The sequence below is a fragment of the Macrobrachium rosenbergii genome, chromosome 45 (genome assembly GCF_040412425.1).
Source record: "Macrobrachium rosenbergii isolate ZJJX-2024 chromosome 45, ASM4041242v1, whole genome shotgun sequence".
Classification (NCBI taxonomy): domain Eukaryota; kingdom Metazoa; phylum Arthropoda; class Malacostraca; order Decapoda; family Palaemonidae; genus Macrobrachium; species Macrobrachium rosenbergii.
In genome coordinates this window covers 21,913,403-21,932,571 of record NC_089785.1, presented here as the reverse complement: position 1 = coordinate 21,932,571, position 19,169 = coordinate 21,913,403, and the positions used below count along the sequence as shown (strand labels likewise).

Here is a 19,169-nt window from a genome sequence, read left to right as displayed (position 1 = left end):
GGGGTTAGCCGAAGAATGAGAGAGAGAGAGAGAGAGAGAGACTTGCATGACCAGCAAACAGGGTTCACATTCGCCAACTATCAACTTACAATCACATTATCCTAATTCGGTAACATTTAAACAGCCGCAACAGGTAATATTGCAGAGTTGACAAATGAACTAAATTTACAGGAATTTAAAACAAAATGATTTACTACTAGGCCTATGCCACGGGAAATGTACAGAAAAGTAGGCCGATGAATAAATTTAGTCGTTGGGAAAAGTAAATTGAATGAATTTCGTGGTTATTCAAAGTAAATTTTTAAAAAGTACTTCGGTGTATACGTCCAAAGGGGATGAAATTCAGTATTTGAAAATTAATCTCAAGTCTTATTCCCGAGACTAATTTAACCAGTTTAATTTAAAGACAATTAACATTCTCAACCTGTTTCATTTCAAGACCATTAAGACAATACATAATTCTCAGCCTTTTTCACTTCAAGACAAATATGAGTACATAATTCTCAATATGTTTCATTTCAAGACAATGACATCACTCTCACAACCTGTTTCATGTCGAGACAAGACAATATGACAACTCTGACAACCTGTTTCAAATCAAGAAAATCAAGGCAATACATAACTAGATCTAAACCTGTACCATTCCAAGACAATCATGACAAATATATAATCTAATATACAACTAGACCTAAACCTGCGTCATTCCAAGACAATCAAGACAATACTCACGGGTGCTGTCGTCTCTATGGAGGAGGTGTTTGGAGCTCAGCAACGACAGGGGGTGGCTCGTGGGACCCACCAAGGAACCGGTAAACCCCGATAATAAGCCTGGAAGGGTAATCGAAAAAGCCACTTTTAGAAGTATAAATACTATAAGGCCTTTATATTGTGGACAGACAGCTGAAAAAAAAGTTACCGTAACTTTTAAAGTGATTTAATGGCTTCTTAGAAAGGTACTTTGCTAATTCAAGCGCAGTGGAATATTGTATAGGGTTCTTGTAACAAAATTGTACACGTCTTCGCTGCTTAGAAGTTATTACAATGATTTTTTTTCTCTACTGGTCAAGTTTAATTAAAAGAGTTATGTACTAAAACGGTACTAACGAGCAAGTAAAATCAATAAAAAAAATTTTTGTTGTTGAAACGGGTCACTAATAAAAAGTACAATGGTACTTCTATTTTCGATTGAAAGTAGCACATGAATCATACCACACAAATATCTCACTAAATATGCTTTGAAAGAATTATTTTTCTTGCAAAAAATAACAATAAAACCTGTCAAATCAGGACTCGAAAAATAAAAAAAAAAATTGTCAAAATAACCTACACATACAAAGTCATTTAAAAAAAAAAAATCTTAAATCTACCATTAAGTCCAAAAACTAGACCCAAAAGTCTTCCTCCTTCCTGAAACGATAAAAGAGACTGAGAAGGAACTTTTTATTTTTGTTTTGAAGACTTACTTGCAGCGGAAGAAGGCGGAATCGAGGGTAGGCCCGGCAGCGCAGGATGAGGTCCTAGGGGAATGGGCGGGGCGTGGCCTGCATGCGGTAAGGCCGCCTGCTGCGCTTGCATCTGTTGCTGAAAGACACAATACCCAACCATACACGGCTTCAGTCATTTTTTTATATCTCAATAGATTTCTAGGTGACTATGAGTGTGTATGGAGGGTGGGGGGGTGGGTAAGTGGGTTATGAGTGGGAGTGAGACAATCAACGTGGTGTATGTGGGGAGAAGTACTGTTGTTGTGAAAGTTGGTTTGTGGGGTGGGGTGATGGTGACTGCATGTACTTGTTTGTGAAAGGGGTGGTTGTGACAAAACTTGCGATGTTTGTGTGAGGCTGACTTGTGTACGGCACGGGATGTTTGTTAAGGAGTTTTGTCAAATAACTAGTTTCAAATTCGAACTCCTGATCGTATTATTATTATTGCTGTAAACTTGATTTATCAAATTGAAAAATAATAATCAACTATAAGAAAATGATATTGAAATTATAAACGGATAACATCAGTGACGAACAAGTGAAATATAAAAACAATTCAATATAAAAATCTACTCCAAATTAAGGCTCACTTCAACGCATTAGCCAATTCTCTTAAATTCTGACAAACCTTTTAATATAAACGAACAGCTGACGCCTTAATGAAACACACAAGGCAAGTACGACTCAGAAACCCCTGATACAAAAAGCTGCGACCAGACATAATTAATGCGATTTTGTCATGATGTCATTAGGAGTCGCTCACCTTTTACCGTCTAATGACACTGTAAAATTTCATTTGCAATTACCTTCCATTAATCTCGCGTCTGGCGTGCTGATAATCATCCGCGGAACAACTCGGGAAGACTTATTTAAAGGCGAAAGGTGAAATCCATTAAGCACGAACGCAGAGACGTGTCAGCTTTTATTCATTTTTATTTGAGATTTATTTCTAGGTGCGTCTTCGTCAGGAAAGTGAGATCGATTGGAACCTCGCGTGATTTGACGCGTTTTAAATAAACGAAGAAAAATATATATACAAGGGTGAATCCGCTAATGCTTTGATGAATAGGTTTTTAAACATTTGTTTAAAAACCCGTTCATTAAAGCATTAGCGGATTAAACTTGTGTGTATTTCTTCATTACAAATTCCATCTACCGATCATCCTTGGAGAGAGAGAGAGAGAGAGAGAGAGAGAGAGAGAGAGAGAGAGAGAGGTTCGACTGCGGCCGCTCACAGAAGCGCGCCAAACTTGGTCAAAGCGCGCCAAACACGGCTTAAACCGCGCCATTAATACCCGCCAGACATCAAAACTCTCTCTCTCTCTCTCTCTCTCTCACAGGTCCCGCGGGAGATCTTTACATGCTAATTGCTCCCTGGCCTGCGCCAGTCTTGGGCTTTTAGCATTCCCCATTTGGCGGGGCTAATGCACATGTAAATCGAGGGGCTGACATGAACTGGCAACAGCCGATCGGGATGCGAAACTGCCCTGATACTTACACGGATATCTCTCTCTCTCTTTCTCTCTCTTAAGAGTCTTATTGAGAGGGCAGGCGGATATGTGACTCTCTCTTGACGTTCTTGAGCTCAAAAGTCTGCAGCTTTGACGAACGATATTGTAATGTGTGAGCTCTCCCTCGTATTATACTAAATGAAGCAGCTGTTTTTTCAATGACATAGTACTAGGTTAGGCTTCGTATGCCAATACAATGACAGGCAAGGTTAGGCTGTTAATGACAGTACTAGGTCAGGTCATGTTAGGCTTTATATGACATAGTACAAGGATAGATTATCTTAGGCTGTTTAATGACGTTAAGTAGGCCGCTTAATGGCATAGTACGATGTTAGGCTAAGCTTTTTACAACATAGTACAAGGCCAGGTTAGGTTAGACTTCTTACGACACCGAACAGTATACTTCAGGTTTGGCTGTTTAATGAGATTAGGTTTAGCTGTTTAATGACAGTACTCGGTTACGTTACGTTACGCTTTTAATGGCAGTACAAAGATAGTACTAGGTTAGGGTTAGGCTCGTTAACGACAAAGTACAAGGCACATTTCTCCAGGTATATATTTAACCCTTTCAGAATAAAAGCGTCGTAGTGTAGCCTAATTTAAGAGAAAACTGTAGGAAATTGTCGATGTTAAAATAGAAAATAATGAAAGCTGAATTTTTCCACGTGCGAGAATGTGTCCCAATCGCCAAGCATTCTGGAATTCCTGAAGTGAATTGTTTAATTTCTTTTTTCTTTTAAAGTTTAGAGTTGATATTAGCCTGTAGCCAAATTCACTTAGTATGTGGTTAGCGTTTGGCGGTCTCTAGGTAGCAAATAGGAACAAAGGCGGTTACATGTTTAACCTCCAGTATATAAAGAATTTTAAAAATAATTTGTGTTTTCCTACACACACACAATATATATATATATATATATATATATATATATATATATATATATATATATATATATATATATATATATATATATATATATATATATCAACAAACCCACTACACCAATGCGGCCTTTAGTCAAGGTACTTAACAAATACCTCTTAATTGACAACAACAAAGCCAATTATCTTGACATTTCTCTTGGCGTGGGTAATGGCCGCCGTTTATCTGTTGTTGCCAGAAATCACCTGATGATTCCTTCTACAGAATTTTTGCGGTTTTATTCGATTAACTTTTTCTTCGAGGGAAGTCTGCGTCTTACATGCACTGTTTTATGTGTTTATATATGTTTAAATGTATATTTTACTTATATTTATATACGTGTGTTTGTCATGGTATTTAAATATATATTTTATTTATATATATTGTATTTATATACGTGTATTTTTCTTGGTATATAAGCCTAGCTTTGTTTTGCGTGGAACTGCTTTACACATATCCTCTCTCTCTCTCTCTCTCTCTCTCTCTCTCTCTCTCTCTCTCTCTCTCTCTCTCTCTCTCTCTATATATATATATATATATATATATATATATACTCTGCAAGTGCTAATGGACACTTTATGTGGAACGGTCGCCAGCTACGCTTACAGGACACATATCCATTAGCACTTGAAGAAAAAAAAGTATCATATCATCATAAAATATATATATATATATATATATATATATATATATATATATATATATATATATATATATATATATATATATATATATATATATATATATATATATATGCTGAGACAATAAAAAAAAGACAAACATACGAATATACTGCACATACTATCATACAAAGAACTAACATTAAAGACCTTTTGTCTCTTGTTTTAACTCTTGGACACGAGGTTCGTGTATTGACTTAAATTAAGAAAGAAAGAAAAAAAAAAGAGGGATGACAATTTAGAACACTGTCGAAGCCTTTGGGGTGTAGGGGGGAGAGGGAGGGGAGGGTAGAGGAAGGGGGTATAGAAAGGGAGTTGGGTGGGCGTGTTCTTGTTTTATGAGTGTGTGCATACCAGGTGGCGGACCGTTTGCATATCTAAATTGATGGTTGACATCAATTTCGTGATAATGGCCTTGTCAACACGTTACACGATAAGCCCGTTCAATTGAGTAAATGCCTTAGCCGGCCCCCTTCTCCCCCCATAAACCCCAGGCCCCCCGCCACCCCCCTATCCCGCCGGGACGATATTTGACCAGGCATAATTTGGGTGTTTCCGTCGACATATGACCCACGCCATAAAATCATTACACGGGGCGAAAGAAAGAGAGAGAGAGAGAGAGAGAGAGAGAGAGAGAGAGAGAGAGAGAGAGAGAGGAAGGGAATAAGGGGAATGACAACAACAGGTTTGGGTGATAGAGGAAGCAATAAAGAGGAGCTTAGAATGACGGGTGATAGAGGTAACTGCAGAAGAGCTTAGAACAACAACAGCTTTGGGTGACAAAGGAATCTTAGAGAAGAGCTTAGGGCAACAACACCCAAAGAGGCAACTAGAGAAGAGCTTAGAACAACAACAGCTTTGGGTGACAGAGGAATCTAGAGAAGAGCTTAGAACAACAACAGCTTTAGGTGATAGAGGAATCTAGGGAAGAGCTCAGAACAACAACAGCTTTAGCTGATAAAAACTAAAGCTCTTGAAACAACAACAGCTGACAGAGGAAACAAGAAATACTTAAAACAGGAATCGCTTAGAACAACAGCATCGGACAGAGGAAATTTAGAACAACAACAGCTGACAGAGGAAACTAAAGACCAAGAACTGATCAGCAGTGAGTCCTGGAGTCTCTGTCATCAAGGGAAACTCTTTCAAAAGGGGAAGCGGGGGAGGAGGTTTGCCCAGCAACGGCCAAACCCACTCCTCTTTCCCCTTCGGAAGGCTGTCGCTGAACTATTACCATACAAAGGGAAAGGGCGGAGGGGCCGCCGTTCAAGTATTGTTTGGGGGGTCTTCGATGGAAACCTAGAGAGAGCCGTTGCAAAGGCTCCATCATCCTATTACTACTACTACTTACCATCCACCCTTTGTCCCTCAACTATATACCGATTACCTCCTCTCTTCCAGTATTGGCAGGTGGAGAAAGAGGTGGACCATAAGGGTTGTTTTTTTTAAGTGAAAGAGGAAGAAGGAAAAAAGAAGACGAAGGCGAGAATAAGAGCGAGGGAATAATACCTCTCTGCAACCGGCATTCGTGTATTGCTCCATAATCCATTAACCCTACCTGACAACTATTATACCTCACGCGAACAGAGCAAAAGGTGAGGTGCTACATGCCGCAGTTTCTCATGACCTGCAGCGTTTACTTCCAGGAAAAAAAAAAAATTCTTAGTAAAAAAACTGCTCTTAGGAAAAAAACTGCTTAGGAAAAAACTGCTCACAGGTAAAAAAAAAAACTGCTCTTAAAAAAAACCTGCTTAGAAAAAAAAAAAAAAAACTGCTCGCAGGTTTAAATAACTGCTCCCATGTTTAAGAAAAACTGCTCCCAGGGTAAAAAAAAACTTGCTCTCAGGTTTTAAAAACTAAGATAACTACCAGATTTTTAAAAACTGCTTCCAGATTTTAAAAAATGATCCCAGGTAAAAAAAAAAAAACCTGCTCCCAAGTAAAAAAAAAAAAAACTTCTCCCAGGTAAAACAATTCCCATAGTTTAAAAAAAATGCTCCCAGGTAAAAAAAAAAAACTGCTGCAAGATTAAAAAGAACTGCACTCCCTGGTTAGAAAACTGCTCCGAACATTCATTTACTTACTCCACCATCAGTCGAGATACTGACAGACAGGCTTGCTCTCTCTCTCTCTCTCTCTCTCTCTCTCTCTCTCTCTCTCTCTCTCTCTCTCTCTCTCTCTCTCTCTCTCTCTCCCTCGAAGGGTCACAAACACGGCCGAAAAAACGCCAGGGAATCATCAAGAGCGATTTCACACACAGACAAGAGGCGTGAAATCAAAACAAGCAAAACACAAGCACAACACAAGCAAAACAAAAAGGCCACAGCCCTCGGCAAGGAAAGGCAAGAGGGTATTAAGATGCATGTATGCAAGCAATTGCAACAAGAAGTTCGTCCAGAAAGATGTCCGTGTCTTGACTTATTGTTGCTTGTTCCAAGCACTCGCAAAACAAAGAGCGACTGTGTGATCGCTTCAAAATAGCTCAGAGAGAGAGAGAGAGTCTTCACTGATTGCATATTCCAAGGGCTTGCAAGCAGTGTGGTCGCTTCAGAACCAAATAAGAGAGAGAGAGAGAGAGAGAGTCTTCGCTGATTGCATATTCTAAGCGCTTGCAAGCAGTGTGGTCGCTTCAGAACCAAAATGAGAGAGAGAGAGAGAGAGAGAGAGAGAGAGAGAGAGAGAGAATCCTATTTTAAGAGACAAAGGAAGGATGAAAAAATATTCTAGCTCCGTTTAATACTGAAGAGAGAGAGAGAGAGAGATGGAATCCTATTTTAAGAGACAAAGGAAGAAAGTAAAAGAGAGAGAGAGAGAGAGAGAAATGGAAGAAAACACAAAAGACGAAAGCGAAGGGAAAACGAGAGATGGCAGATAAATAAAAGAAAGCTGACTTTTACCAAGATAAGAACAGTGACCACACATAGCAAGAGAAAGCTCGGAGAAAGCTATCGAAAGTCGACGAGTATGAAAACTGCACAGAGAAAGAGGTAGTGAAGAGTTTGCAATAAAAATCCAGGCGAGATAAAGGAAGGAAGGAAGAATGTAAGAGACCCAGAAGCAACGAATGTTTGACGACACAACGAAAGGTGAATCAGAATGTAAAAAAAGATGCAAGCTGCAGGTGATTAGAGAGCTGGAATGTAAAGTAAAATGTCAAGGAGAGAGAGAGAGAGAGAGAGAGAGAGAGAGAGAGAGAGAGAGAGAGAGAGAGAGAGATAAAACTCTGCTCCCAAGTTATTCAAGAGCTTGTAAAAAAAAAAGAAGCAAAAATGAATTCAAGATAAGGGTTCTCCGACATTTTTGTTATCACATTGTCTCGTTTCTTCCCTGAACGTTTCCCCGGAGAGAGAGAGAGAGAGAGAGAGAGAGAGAGAGAGAGAGAGAGAGAGAGAGAGAGAGCCATGTAGCCACTTCCCTGACGCTAACTCGAGATCCATCCTTCATTCTCTTATTTTTTCCTTCTGTCGTTTTTCTTGAGGAGGAAAAATGTTTACCCTTCCGAGACGTTTCTTCCCTTTTTTCCCTTTATTCCTCCCTTTTTTTCCCTCAAGAAGACGGGGGCGGCTGAGCCCAGCTCCCCCTGAATATTATGGTTTCGGCTGGAAGAAAAAAATATTAAAAATATGTTGAAAAAAAAAATGGGTAAAAATTATCTGTAAATGGTTATTTCATCTATTCCCCTGAATGAGGGGAAACCGACGGCTAAACGCGCGCGTGCTCGCGCGCTTGCTAACGCGCGTGCGCATGCTCATAGAAAGAGACTACGAGATGAGGATTTGCATTTTATGGGGGGGAAAGACGCCGATAATACTCTCTCTCTTGGACGGTTTATGCAAGGGAGGCAGCAGCCAACCGCATTAACGCTTCTTATCGACAATCCTCTCTCTCTCTCTCTCTCTCTCAGCCTTTTTTACTTCTTCTTCTTCTTCTTCTTCTTCTCGCCATTTGTAGAAGAAGCACCACCATTATCGCGCAGGCGACAAATGTCGCTATCTGTCCAAAATGGCTGTTCGCTTTTTTTTTTTTTTTTTTTAGATCGGGGAGGAAGACAACATATACAGTCTAGCTGGCTTCAAGGCGCTCTCGCGCGCCTATTACAGAGCCATTATGTCCTCGGAGTCTTGATTTTTTTCTCTCTCTCGTCTCTTAGCGAACACAATCAAGATTCTTTTCTCACTCCAGAGTCTGGTGGTGAAGAATGAAGTGCAGTGCTGTCACTATCTTTGTATACATTACTTGCGCGCGCGCATGCGTGCGGGGATGCAATAAACATTGGGAAAAGTATTCAAATATGTGTAAATACGCAGATGACTAATATTGTTTGGGTACGTTGACTTTCAAAAGGGATTATATGATTCAAATGCATTGAGGGCTGTATTTTTTGAGTAATGAAGGCTTAACGAGATATATATATATATATATATATATATATATATATATATATATATATATATATATTTCTGATTTGCATCAGGATTGAACCCAGGCCTTTTCAACAGAAAGGCGAGGCCTGGTTTAGATCCCGACGTGATTCATAAACTTATTTGTGTTCCACACGTAATTGTGTTGATTACTTCTAATATATATATATATATATATATATATATATATATATATATATATATATATATATATATATATATATATATATATTGTTTGTTTATTTATTTATTTATTCATAAATAATAAGCCTTAAGTATCGTTTAATATCGACTTCACAATACCTCGCGAATAACGTACATGCGTATAATTGACAAAAATTCTTCTACATTATATACATGTTTGTATGTATGAATGTATGTATATTTGTATAGATATATATATATATGTATATATGTACTGTATATGTATACTTGTGTCTTGAATGAGTGCTTCTCCATTATAAATATTTAATTTCATAACTAGACTAACAAAGTGTCAAAAATATCTAAATGTGATACATAATTGGTGATTGGAGAATGGAACCTCCGTGAGTGAATACAGGAATAAAAAAAAAAAGCAGGTGATGTGATAACACACAATGGGTGAAAGATAATGATGATAAAAACACTAGCTGACAATAAATAATAATAATAATAATAGTAATAATATAATAATAATAATAGGCATAGCACATATATATATTTATATATAAAATACTTACGTTTGCAATTTAAAAATTTTTTTTACTCAAATATGAAATAGGACAATCTTAGCAGAAATGACTTTTTTGCTTCTTAAAATGAGAGAGAGAAGAGAAAGAGAGAAAGAGAGAGAGAGAAAGAGAGAGAGAGAGAGAGAAGAGAGAGAGAAAGAAAGAGTAAGGCAAGAGCGACTCAGTGCAAACGAAAATCCGATATTACTCTTTGCAAACACTACAGACATAAGGAATAATCTTAACCTTTAAAGGACTTAATTTTTTTTTTTGGAGGAGAAAAACAAAATAAAAAATATATATATAGATTCGTGGTAATTAAAGGAGAAGAAAGACTTAATTTAATCATTTTATATTTAAATTTACTCCTCTAAGAGCACAACCATTCAGCATGACCAAAACAATAATAAAAATTGAACTTAAAGATTAATTTAAAAAAAAAAGTCAAGAAAATAGAACAGATCATATATATATAATGTTACATTACTTTTGAAGGACCAAAAAGGTTTTCAGTTCCCTGACGTACAACTGTGACACTTTTCCTGACGTATAGCTGTGACACTTCCCTGACGTACAACTGTGATAGTTTTCCCTGGCGTACAACTGTGGCACTTTTCCCTGGCGCATAACTATGACAGTTCAGTTCCCTGACGTACAACTGTGACAATTTTTCCTGACGCACAACTGTAACACTTCTCCTGACGTACAACTGTGACAGTTTTCCTGACGTACAGCTCTGACACTTTTCCTGACGTACAACTGTGACACTTTTCCTGACGTACAACTGTGATGACAGTTCCCTGACGTACAACTGTGAGTTTCCCTGACGTACAATTGTGATGACAGTTCCCTGACGTACAACTGTGATGACAGTTCCCTGACGTACAACCGTGATGACAGCTCCCTGACGTACAACTGTGACAGCTTTCCTGACGAACAACTGTGATAGTTCCCTGACGCGAAACTGTGGCAGTTTTCCTGACGTACAACTGTGAAATTCCCTGACGAACAACCTTGACAATTCCCTAACGCGAAACTGTGGCAGTTTTCCTGACGTAACTGTTGATCTACTGCCCAGTACAAAAACTTCTAATTTCCTCCTTCTCTTCTAAATCTAGAATGGTGCTATTTCTAAATAATTTTACCAATTAACCATTCATAAACATTACAGATACTACCGCCTATCAGATGTTTCTGTAGTCACAGACTTTCCATAATACCTACGCATATATACATCAGGTCTTTGGTGCCACAGATACAACACTTACAAACTAATGGGACTTCTCTAATTCCTGCTCAAGTTCGGCTGTAGAAACCACACTGATTCCCCACTCAGCCCTGTTGTTGCAGTGTCTTACACACTAGCTACCTAAGTTGAATGCAGTGATTTGGAGAGCTAGCGTGCAAAAGCATTGTCTGCTAACCGTATCTACCAGTGAACTTATAATCTATTGTTAATTTCTCCAACATTTTTAAAAATTTGTAGATGGCAGGGGTACATGTAAATTCCTAATTCTCATCTTCAAGCATTAAATACCGCTTCAGAAAGTAAGTTCTGTTGATTAAGAAGACGGTCGAATCGCCTTCTCCTAGCTGATTAAAGTCTTACTTAAACCTAAGTTGTATATATATTAATTTTTATCATCAACTTATTCTATCTTATATTCCTTTCTTTGTACTAAAATTACTCCTATTGCTTCCCCCGCCCCCGCCTCTGAATCCCCTCTGAAGCACCTAGAAAGCCCTTGCAACATATTCCTTCACATATATTAGGCATAAGTGCACTCTCTGTGACATCATCAGTGCACTCTAGTGAATTCCTTTTACGTCCTTTAACGGTTAATGACATCCAAAGAAAACGGGATACTAACCAAAATACGGGGTAACTCGTTTCTCTGCTGCTGTAAGGCAATAGAACAGAATCTATAACCGATTTATCATTAACTTGAAGTCATCATCAATCATCAATCATCACAAAAGAAATAACATTTTTCAATCAATTTTTTTTTAAGAAAAAAATTTTTTTTACATGAAAGGTTGTCTCAACAAGTGTGTGTAACAACATTACTTTGCTTCAAGAGTTTGATGATGAGTAAAAAAAAAAATTTTGGAAGTGGTGTTGTCTGAAAAAACATATAAATGCATAGATATATATATTATACAACAGTCAGCTCTACAAGACTCAATACACTGCAGAAGAGAAAAGATCCCTTTTGGTCACTGAAGGCTAACTTAGTACTAGATCACATCCAGTGAAGCCTAACTTTCTCTTTTTTTAACACATCTGGAAGTCTGTCTTTGAATTCCTTAAAATTCCTTAATATACTACTTCTCAAACTTCATTGTGATAATAGATCTAAGAAGAGAAGGCTCTGAGAGAATTCTCTCACCTGTTTTCTCTCGTGTATTATCAAAATGTAGTTTGGTTTGTCCACATAAAGCTATAAAATTATATGTTGTTGAGCAATGACAATAATGATCTGTGCCACACAAACCCAGTTTTATCAGTAAGTAGGACCCTTCAAAGATTGAAACAGTTCCCTTAACACTAACCTATGTATTCTTAAGTTAAAATATAAGTAAAACCTCAACTCTTTACCAATACAGTATTCTGTGAGGCATAAGAAATAATTGACGGACGTATTGCATACCAAACATTGCATAAAGTATGGCATACTGCTCTAGCCACACAAGTTCAGGGAATACCACTACCTCAGTTACACACAATAAATTATCTCTGCTGATTATCCAGATCCTTTAGTCTTTCATTAAATTTTACAGATGGCCACTTCCACCAGCTCTGTATCAGTGTGGAACTTGCTCTAGTGTTACCTCGCTAGCACATCTGAGTCTTTCATTCCCATTACTCTGAACTCGCAGATTGGTCTTACTGGTAGTATTATTGGTAACGTTGCCCTAAACATTAGGTTCAGTTGAAAAGCATAGGACTGTTTGAAGTGTTATTCAAGTAAGCCACATTAGTGTTCTTGTCTTCACTAAAAAAATTGCTAAAAAGTGCAAAAATGCCATATCTTGAAAAATTGTTACAGCATCTTATCGATAAGTCTTCTTTTCCTTATTTTTTAACTACCATTGCTTTATTTTTTCTTTGGAAATATGTGATATTGTTAATTTCTTCTACAGTCACTGTCCTGAGTAAAATAGGCTTTGCAAGTGGCCACATAGGTTTATTCATTGTAATTGTTCAGTCTGAATATTAATAATTAACGAAACGTTGGTAACCCTTCAAAAAATTTATTATCTTGAAAATAATAATTCTCTCCACCTTGCAAACTTAATGAACTTGCTGGGTTGAGAATGCAATACGTCCGCTATTGAATCCCATCACTGCTTACTTGACTAGTCCACAACTGGCCTGTGTTATGACCAGCAGTCCATACCCTAATGCCCTTAAAAACTGATCTAGATTCTAGATGAACCCTAGGGAGAACCCACGAACTGTAAAAAGACCTGACCTAGTGACTCACACCTTTGCAGAAACGGAAAACACAACGACCATGCGGAGGAACGCAGCAAAGCACTAAGGGGCTGTCAAATTTGCTAAAAGTGACAATTTAAAAAAAAAATTAAAAACTTGGTGTTTCAGGGGGCCGTTCCTCCTGTAGCTCAGTGAAGAGCTGCAGCTCAGTGAGGAAACTGAAGCTGCGCTGCCGTGTGCTTTTATAAAGGGGCATCGCCCCCAAGGGCGCTGTATTTTCCGCAGCTGCTGAGCTGGAATCTTAGGGGGAACCACACACATCTCACCTCCTTCCTTCCCTGGGGAACTTACTTACCCCGATTATGGCGTTGAGCTCTGTCATCGTCACCTGTTTCGCTCTCTCTATCGCGGCTGCCACTTGCTGTTGGTGCTGCGAAGGCAGAGGCCGTCGGGGAAGGATGCCGCAAGTAGCAGTAGCAGTAGCAGTAGCAGTAGCAGTAGCAGTAGCAGTAGCAGCAGCAGCAGCAGCAGCAGGAACGTGGAGAAGAGAAATGACGCAATAAGTAAGAAGACATTGAAACACTGGATCATAAAATTTTGCGCCAGAAAAACTTAACTTTATTCACAGACAATGACGCAATATTTTTTTTTTCACAGATTCACACACAATGACGCAATGCTTTCTCACAGACAGTGACGCAATATATGTTTTTATTCACAGACAATGACGCAATGCTTTTTTTCACAGAGAATGACGCAATACACCCTTCACAAAAAAATTACGCGAGGAATTTAATGAAACTTCCATTCGTCCAAATATCGATCATTCACAGACACCCGGTGACCGCACAAACAAACACGGCCGTCATAAACACAAAAACACACACACACAAACACACAAACACCTCTTAAAAAAAAGGGGGGGAGGGGGGCCAAAAAGAATTTAGCATCGCGCGCGCCCACATAAACAACGCACTAAAATATAAATAAAAACACACTCGCTTAAAATCCGGCTCTACATTGTATTGACATTCAGCCCACAATCCTCATACATAAATTGTGGAAAAAATAGTGCGTTGGGGGGCACCGCCTATCCTACCCCTCCCCCCATTGCCGAGTGCGACCCAGCCAGGCGGAAGGCATAGAGAGAGAGAGAGAGAGAGAGAGATAGGGGACGGGTACCCACCCAGAAAAAGCGGGCCCCCTTTGATGTTATTGAAAATTACATGTATGTATTTTTATTCAAACTTTTCTCTTTTTCAGTGATGCATATACACTTGGATTCCCTTTTTTTTTAGGGGGGAGAGAGAGAGAGAGAGAGAGAGAGAGAGAGATGAGAGAGAGAGAGAGAGAAGAGAGGAGAGAGAAAGAGAGAGAGAGAAAGCGTGTATATGACCTTTTGACCTTTTAATGGTGGGACAAAATGATAGATGGAAATATACGACCTAAGCCCACTGGATTATATATTATATATATATATATATATATATATATATATATATATATAATATATATTTTAATATATATATGCATACATACATACATCATACATACACCCATTCATAAGCACTGACCACCCTCAGTATATACGGAATATAAAACATTAATTAAAATGGAGCACTGTTCCCACTTACCTCTTGTGATAAAAATGGCATAATTTGAGCGAGAATTGCGTTCAGCCTCTTCCCGATTTCCGTCTGAAAATAAGAGAAGAAGAAGAATTAGGAATTTGATGAGAATATTATAAGAATAACAATGACAACCGCTGAGTCTTATGAAATAATAATGTATCGGGGATATATATATGGGAATGTTTAACTCTGTGATCAATATTTTTAATGTTTTTCCTAATTTTGTTTAGTCTGTAACTAATGTCGCTGAGAGGAGAGAGAGAGAGAGAGAGAGAAGAAATCATTGACAGGTAGAAAATAGGACAGAGAGAAAGAGAGAGAGAGAGAGAGAGAATGAGGTTAGAAAAACAGGGCAGAGCGAGAGAGAGAGAGAGAGAGAGGTCAGAAAAATAGGGCAGAAAGAGAAAGAGAGAAAAAAATGACGGTAGAAAATAAGACAAAGACGAGAGAGAGAGAGAGAGAGAGAGAGAGAGAGAGAGAGAGAGAGAGAGAGAGGTCGAAGAAATCGACGGTAAAAACAAGACAGAAAGACAACAGAGAGAAAAGGAGGAAATGGTGAGACGTGGAAAAACACAAGTATTCGACGTCGACCAGCGCCCCCCCGCCCAAAAAAAAAAAAAAAAAAAATCGACGATCAAATACCATAACTCCTGAACCTGAACCGACCACCACATTGGGGGCGAAAAGCGTTCCCTCCCCTCCCCCCCCTCCTCATAAAAGCTTATGAAACCTATAAATAACATTCCTCGATGCCCCGGTCGCTGCTAAATTTGCATTTATGGTCGGTTTCCACGAGATGCGCAGTCGTCAGTCACACGGCCGGGAGTCGAGGAATGCGCGCACGCATGCACGTACACGCATACGTGCGCACGCAGGCAATCGCAAGCACACGCAGAACCGTTTGGGAGGAGCGTAGGTTGGTGCGGCTTGTTGCGTGCACACACGCCCGCAAGACGAGCGGCTAGCTGGCGAGACACGGCGGGTCTGAATGCAGATGGATAGTATACAGTATATACATATGCAGATATATATATGTATAAATAAATAAATATATATAGTATATATTTATATCGATATATGTGTGTATATATATATATATATACATATACATGTATATATATATATATAGATATATATATATATATATATATATATATATATATATATATATATATATATATATATATATATATATATATATATATATATATATATATATTATATATATATATTATATATATATGTATATATATATATATATATATGTAGGTAATGTGTATATATGTATATAATATACATGTATGTATACATACAGTATATATTATATGAGAGAGAGAGTGAGAAAGAATAACTTGTATCATACTTTCATTTGAAATAACGCTCTTAATATCGTCATCATCATTCACCATCGCTATTATTAGGCAATTATCATTATTTATCTGTAAACCAATCAACAACAACAACAACAAAAAAAGAAAAGAAAAAACAGGAGAGTAAATTATCGCCATAATAAGTTATCAATTCGCTTTCGCGGTCCGGCATTCGCGCGCATTTTTCCAATGATACACATTTCCATTCTGGAAAAATATATATATATACTCGTCTGTATTTGCTTTCAGCACTAAAAATTTATGGATCACTCTGTACCCTACTCCCTCCCCTTCCCCTTCCTATACCCAGATACTTCCCCTACCCCCGAGGAAAAAAAAAATATGAAAAATAAAAAAATTACTCAATCAAATATCGTTGCCTCCGAATATGTCAAAATGCATCGTTGCAATTTCACGTCACGGGGAAGGGGAAGGGGGTAGGGAGGGGAGGGGGAAGAGAGAAACATCATCACCAAATCAGATTAATCATTCATTTGCCAAAAAACATAGTTCGTTTCGGCGGCAAAAAATAAAAAAATGCAAAAAAAAAAAAAAAAAAAAACTCGGCCAAAAAAAAAAAAAAACTCGGTCAAAATCGAAATACCAGAATCCAACCACTTTACACATAAATATGTCACGGAACAGATCGCTCTCGCCCGAACGAAGTTTTTTTTAATTTTTTTTTTTTGGGGGGAAGGGTAGGGATGAGGTTGGGGGGGGGGTTTAAAAAATACATCTCTCACTCCATCAGGCTTTTCCATTAACTGTCAAATAACACCGAAACACATCACTCACTTATTTCCCTTACCCCTTCGCCCCCCCCCGAAAAAAAATCATCATCCTATTAAACAAACCATCAAATCTCATTATTACATGAAAAAAAAAACATGGTTTGTAAATGCCTAATAAAAATATATGTGCATAAGCTGGGATGTAGGGAGGGGGGTTAGAGGGGAGGGTGAGGGGAGCCCACACTAATACCGGCTGTGTCAAAGAGCTTTAATGAGTATTTTTTTTTCATCAATTTTTTTTTTTCGGGGACAAAACGTGATTCATGTTATTGAAGTAATTAATACGACAGCTCCCAAGCGATCGATCCCAGATTTTTTTTTTTTTTTTTTTTTTTTAGTTTTCTGTTTGCCGTTTCGTAATTTTTTTTTTGTTTTTTTTTGAAGGGTTGGGTTTAATACACGAAATGCTTGCTTGCTGCTTGCTTTGAATAAATAATGTCTCTGCCGTCTCTTGGTTTTGGAAAAGCTGCGAAAAGCTATGCTTTTTAACATGTTAGGTATGTAGGTTTGATGTGGAGTAACCCCTCCTCCTCCTCCTCCTCCTCCTCCTCCTCCTCCTCCTCCTCATCAACGCCCAACACGAAACACTACTACCAGTCATGTTGATCAAACAGCTTTTGCAAACACCCAATTTGTATTTAAAACAGCGAAAATCATTTACGCAGCAAATCGCGTCATTTTTATGCCACCGCTGCAATTTATATTTATTTATTTATTCGCTCTCTCGTTGCACATTTTCCATCAGGACAAACGCCAGAAAGGTCGTTTTGGCCTGTTTAATTTAACTGTATTGATATTATATTGTTGTAGTTGTTGTTTTTGAAAGATAAATAAATAAATCCCGTATTATTCGGTACATAGATTAATGGCAAACATGATTATTCAGTCAGAATATGCTTTAGATTACTTCAGAAATTATGTAAAGGTATTTGAGTAGAGAGAGAGAGAGAGAGAGAGAGAGAGAGAGAGAGAGAGAGAGAGAGAGAGAGAGAGAGAGAGAGAGAGAGAGAGAGAGAGAGAGAGAGAGAGAATTAATTCAGACGTTATGTAAAGGTATTTGACACTTTCCAACACAAGGTCACAAAAACGTCTAATGCAGAGAGAGAGAGAGAGAGAGAGAGAGAGAGAGAGAGAGAGAGAGAGAGAGAGAGAGAGAGAGAGAGAGGGGTCAAATAAAAGTTACAAAATAAAAAAAAAACTACACAAAAGCACCAACTAGCAGCAGCGTTACCCCTCTGCTGCAGGTAAATAAAAAAAAAAAACACACAGCCCTGTCTTTTTTTTTTTTTTTTACAGCAGCGCCGCCGTCATAAATAAACAGCATCTCGCGCAGCACAAAACAAAACTGCTGCAGCAATTAGAGTTCAAAAAAAAAAAAAAAAAAACAGCAATACATTTTCGCATTACAATAATCTGCATTTATATGAGAGAGAGAGAGAGAGAGAGAGAGAGAGAGAGAGAGAGAGAGAGAGAGAGAGAGAGAGAGAGAGAGGATTATTTGAGACTCTGGAACAATGGAGCGGGCGGGGAGCTCCGCCCCCCTGCAGCAGCAGCAGCCATATTCCGAAGGAAAACAAAGGGCCTCGTCAATGCCAGCATATTCAGAGAGAAGGGGGGATGATAACGCATTTGTACTGCTCTCTCTCTCTCTCTCTCTCTCTCTCTCTCTCTCTCTCTCTCTCTCTCTCTCTCTCTCCGCATGCATGCACGATCTTATTAAGCTGATGTAGTGACTATATCCTTCCTTCGTCATCCATGAAGTGAATAATCAATGTATAATACACACACACACACACACACACACACACACACACACACATATATATATATATATATATATATATATATATATATATATATATATATATATATATATATATATTATTCACTTATACGAGTGTCTTCCTCTACTAACCTATAGCAGCGTTCTATGGGATTTGAAAGGACCCCCATAATACCGTAATGACTTTTCATACGACTTCTAGAGGGGCTGCGGTACAAGGTCAATAACTTTGCGTTCTCTAGACACCTTGTTCTTCTGGCGGAGGTGGTAATGACATCCCTAGTGTGAATAGTATATTTTGTATTCGAGGATAAAAAAAAAAAAAAGAATTCTTGAGTGTAAATCTTGGTAGACATAAAAATACTATAAAATTCTAATGCTTTGCAAGGTTTACGTTCTTTATTATTATTATTTTTATTATTATTAT

At 38.1% G+C, this 19,169-nt stretch overlaps 1 protein-coding gene across 1 annotated transcript in view; it reads right to left on the bottom strand.

The window, feature by feature from the left end:
* LOC136829966 (transducin-like enhancer protein 4) overlaps nucleotides 1-19,169 on the bottom strand; it is a 162,110-nt gene that overhangs the window by 64,138 nt on the left and 78,803 nt on the right. Inside the window, exons 6-10 of the mRNA XM_067089141.1 lie at nucleotides 14,802-14,864; nucleotides 13,523-13,597; nucleotides 11,600-11,629; nucleotides 1,464-1,581; nucleotides 695-828 (exon numbers count right to left, since the gene is read on the bottom strand). Coding sequence (XP_066945242.1) covers nucleotides 695-828; nucleotides 1,464-1,581; nucleotides 11,600-11,629; nucleotides 13,523-13,597; nucleotides 14,802-14,864 — 420 coding nt within the window. The remainder of the gene's footprint in view (nucleotides 1-694; nucleotides 829-1,463; nucleotides 1,582-11,599; nucleotides 11,630-13,522; nucleotides 13,598-14,801; nucleotides 14,865-19,169) is intronic.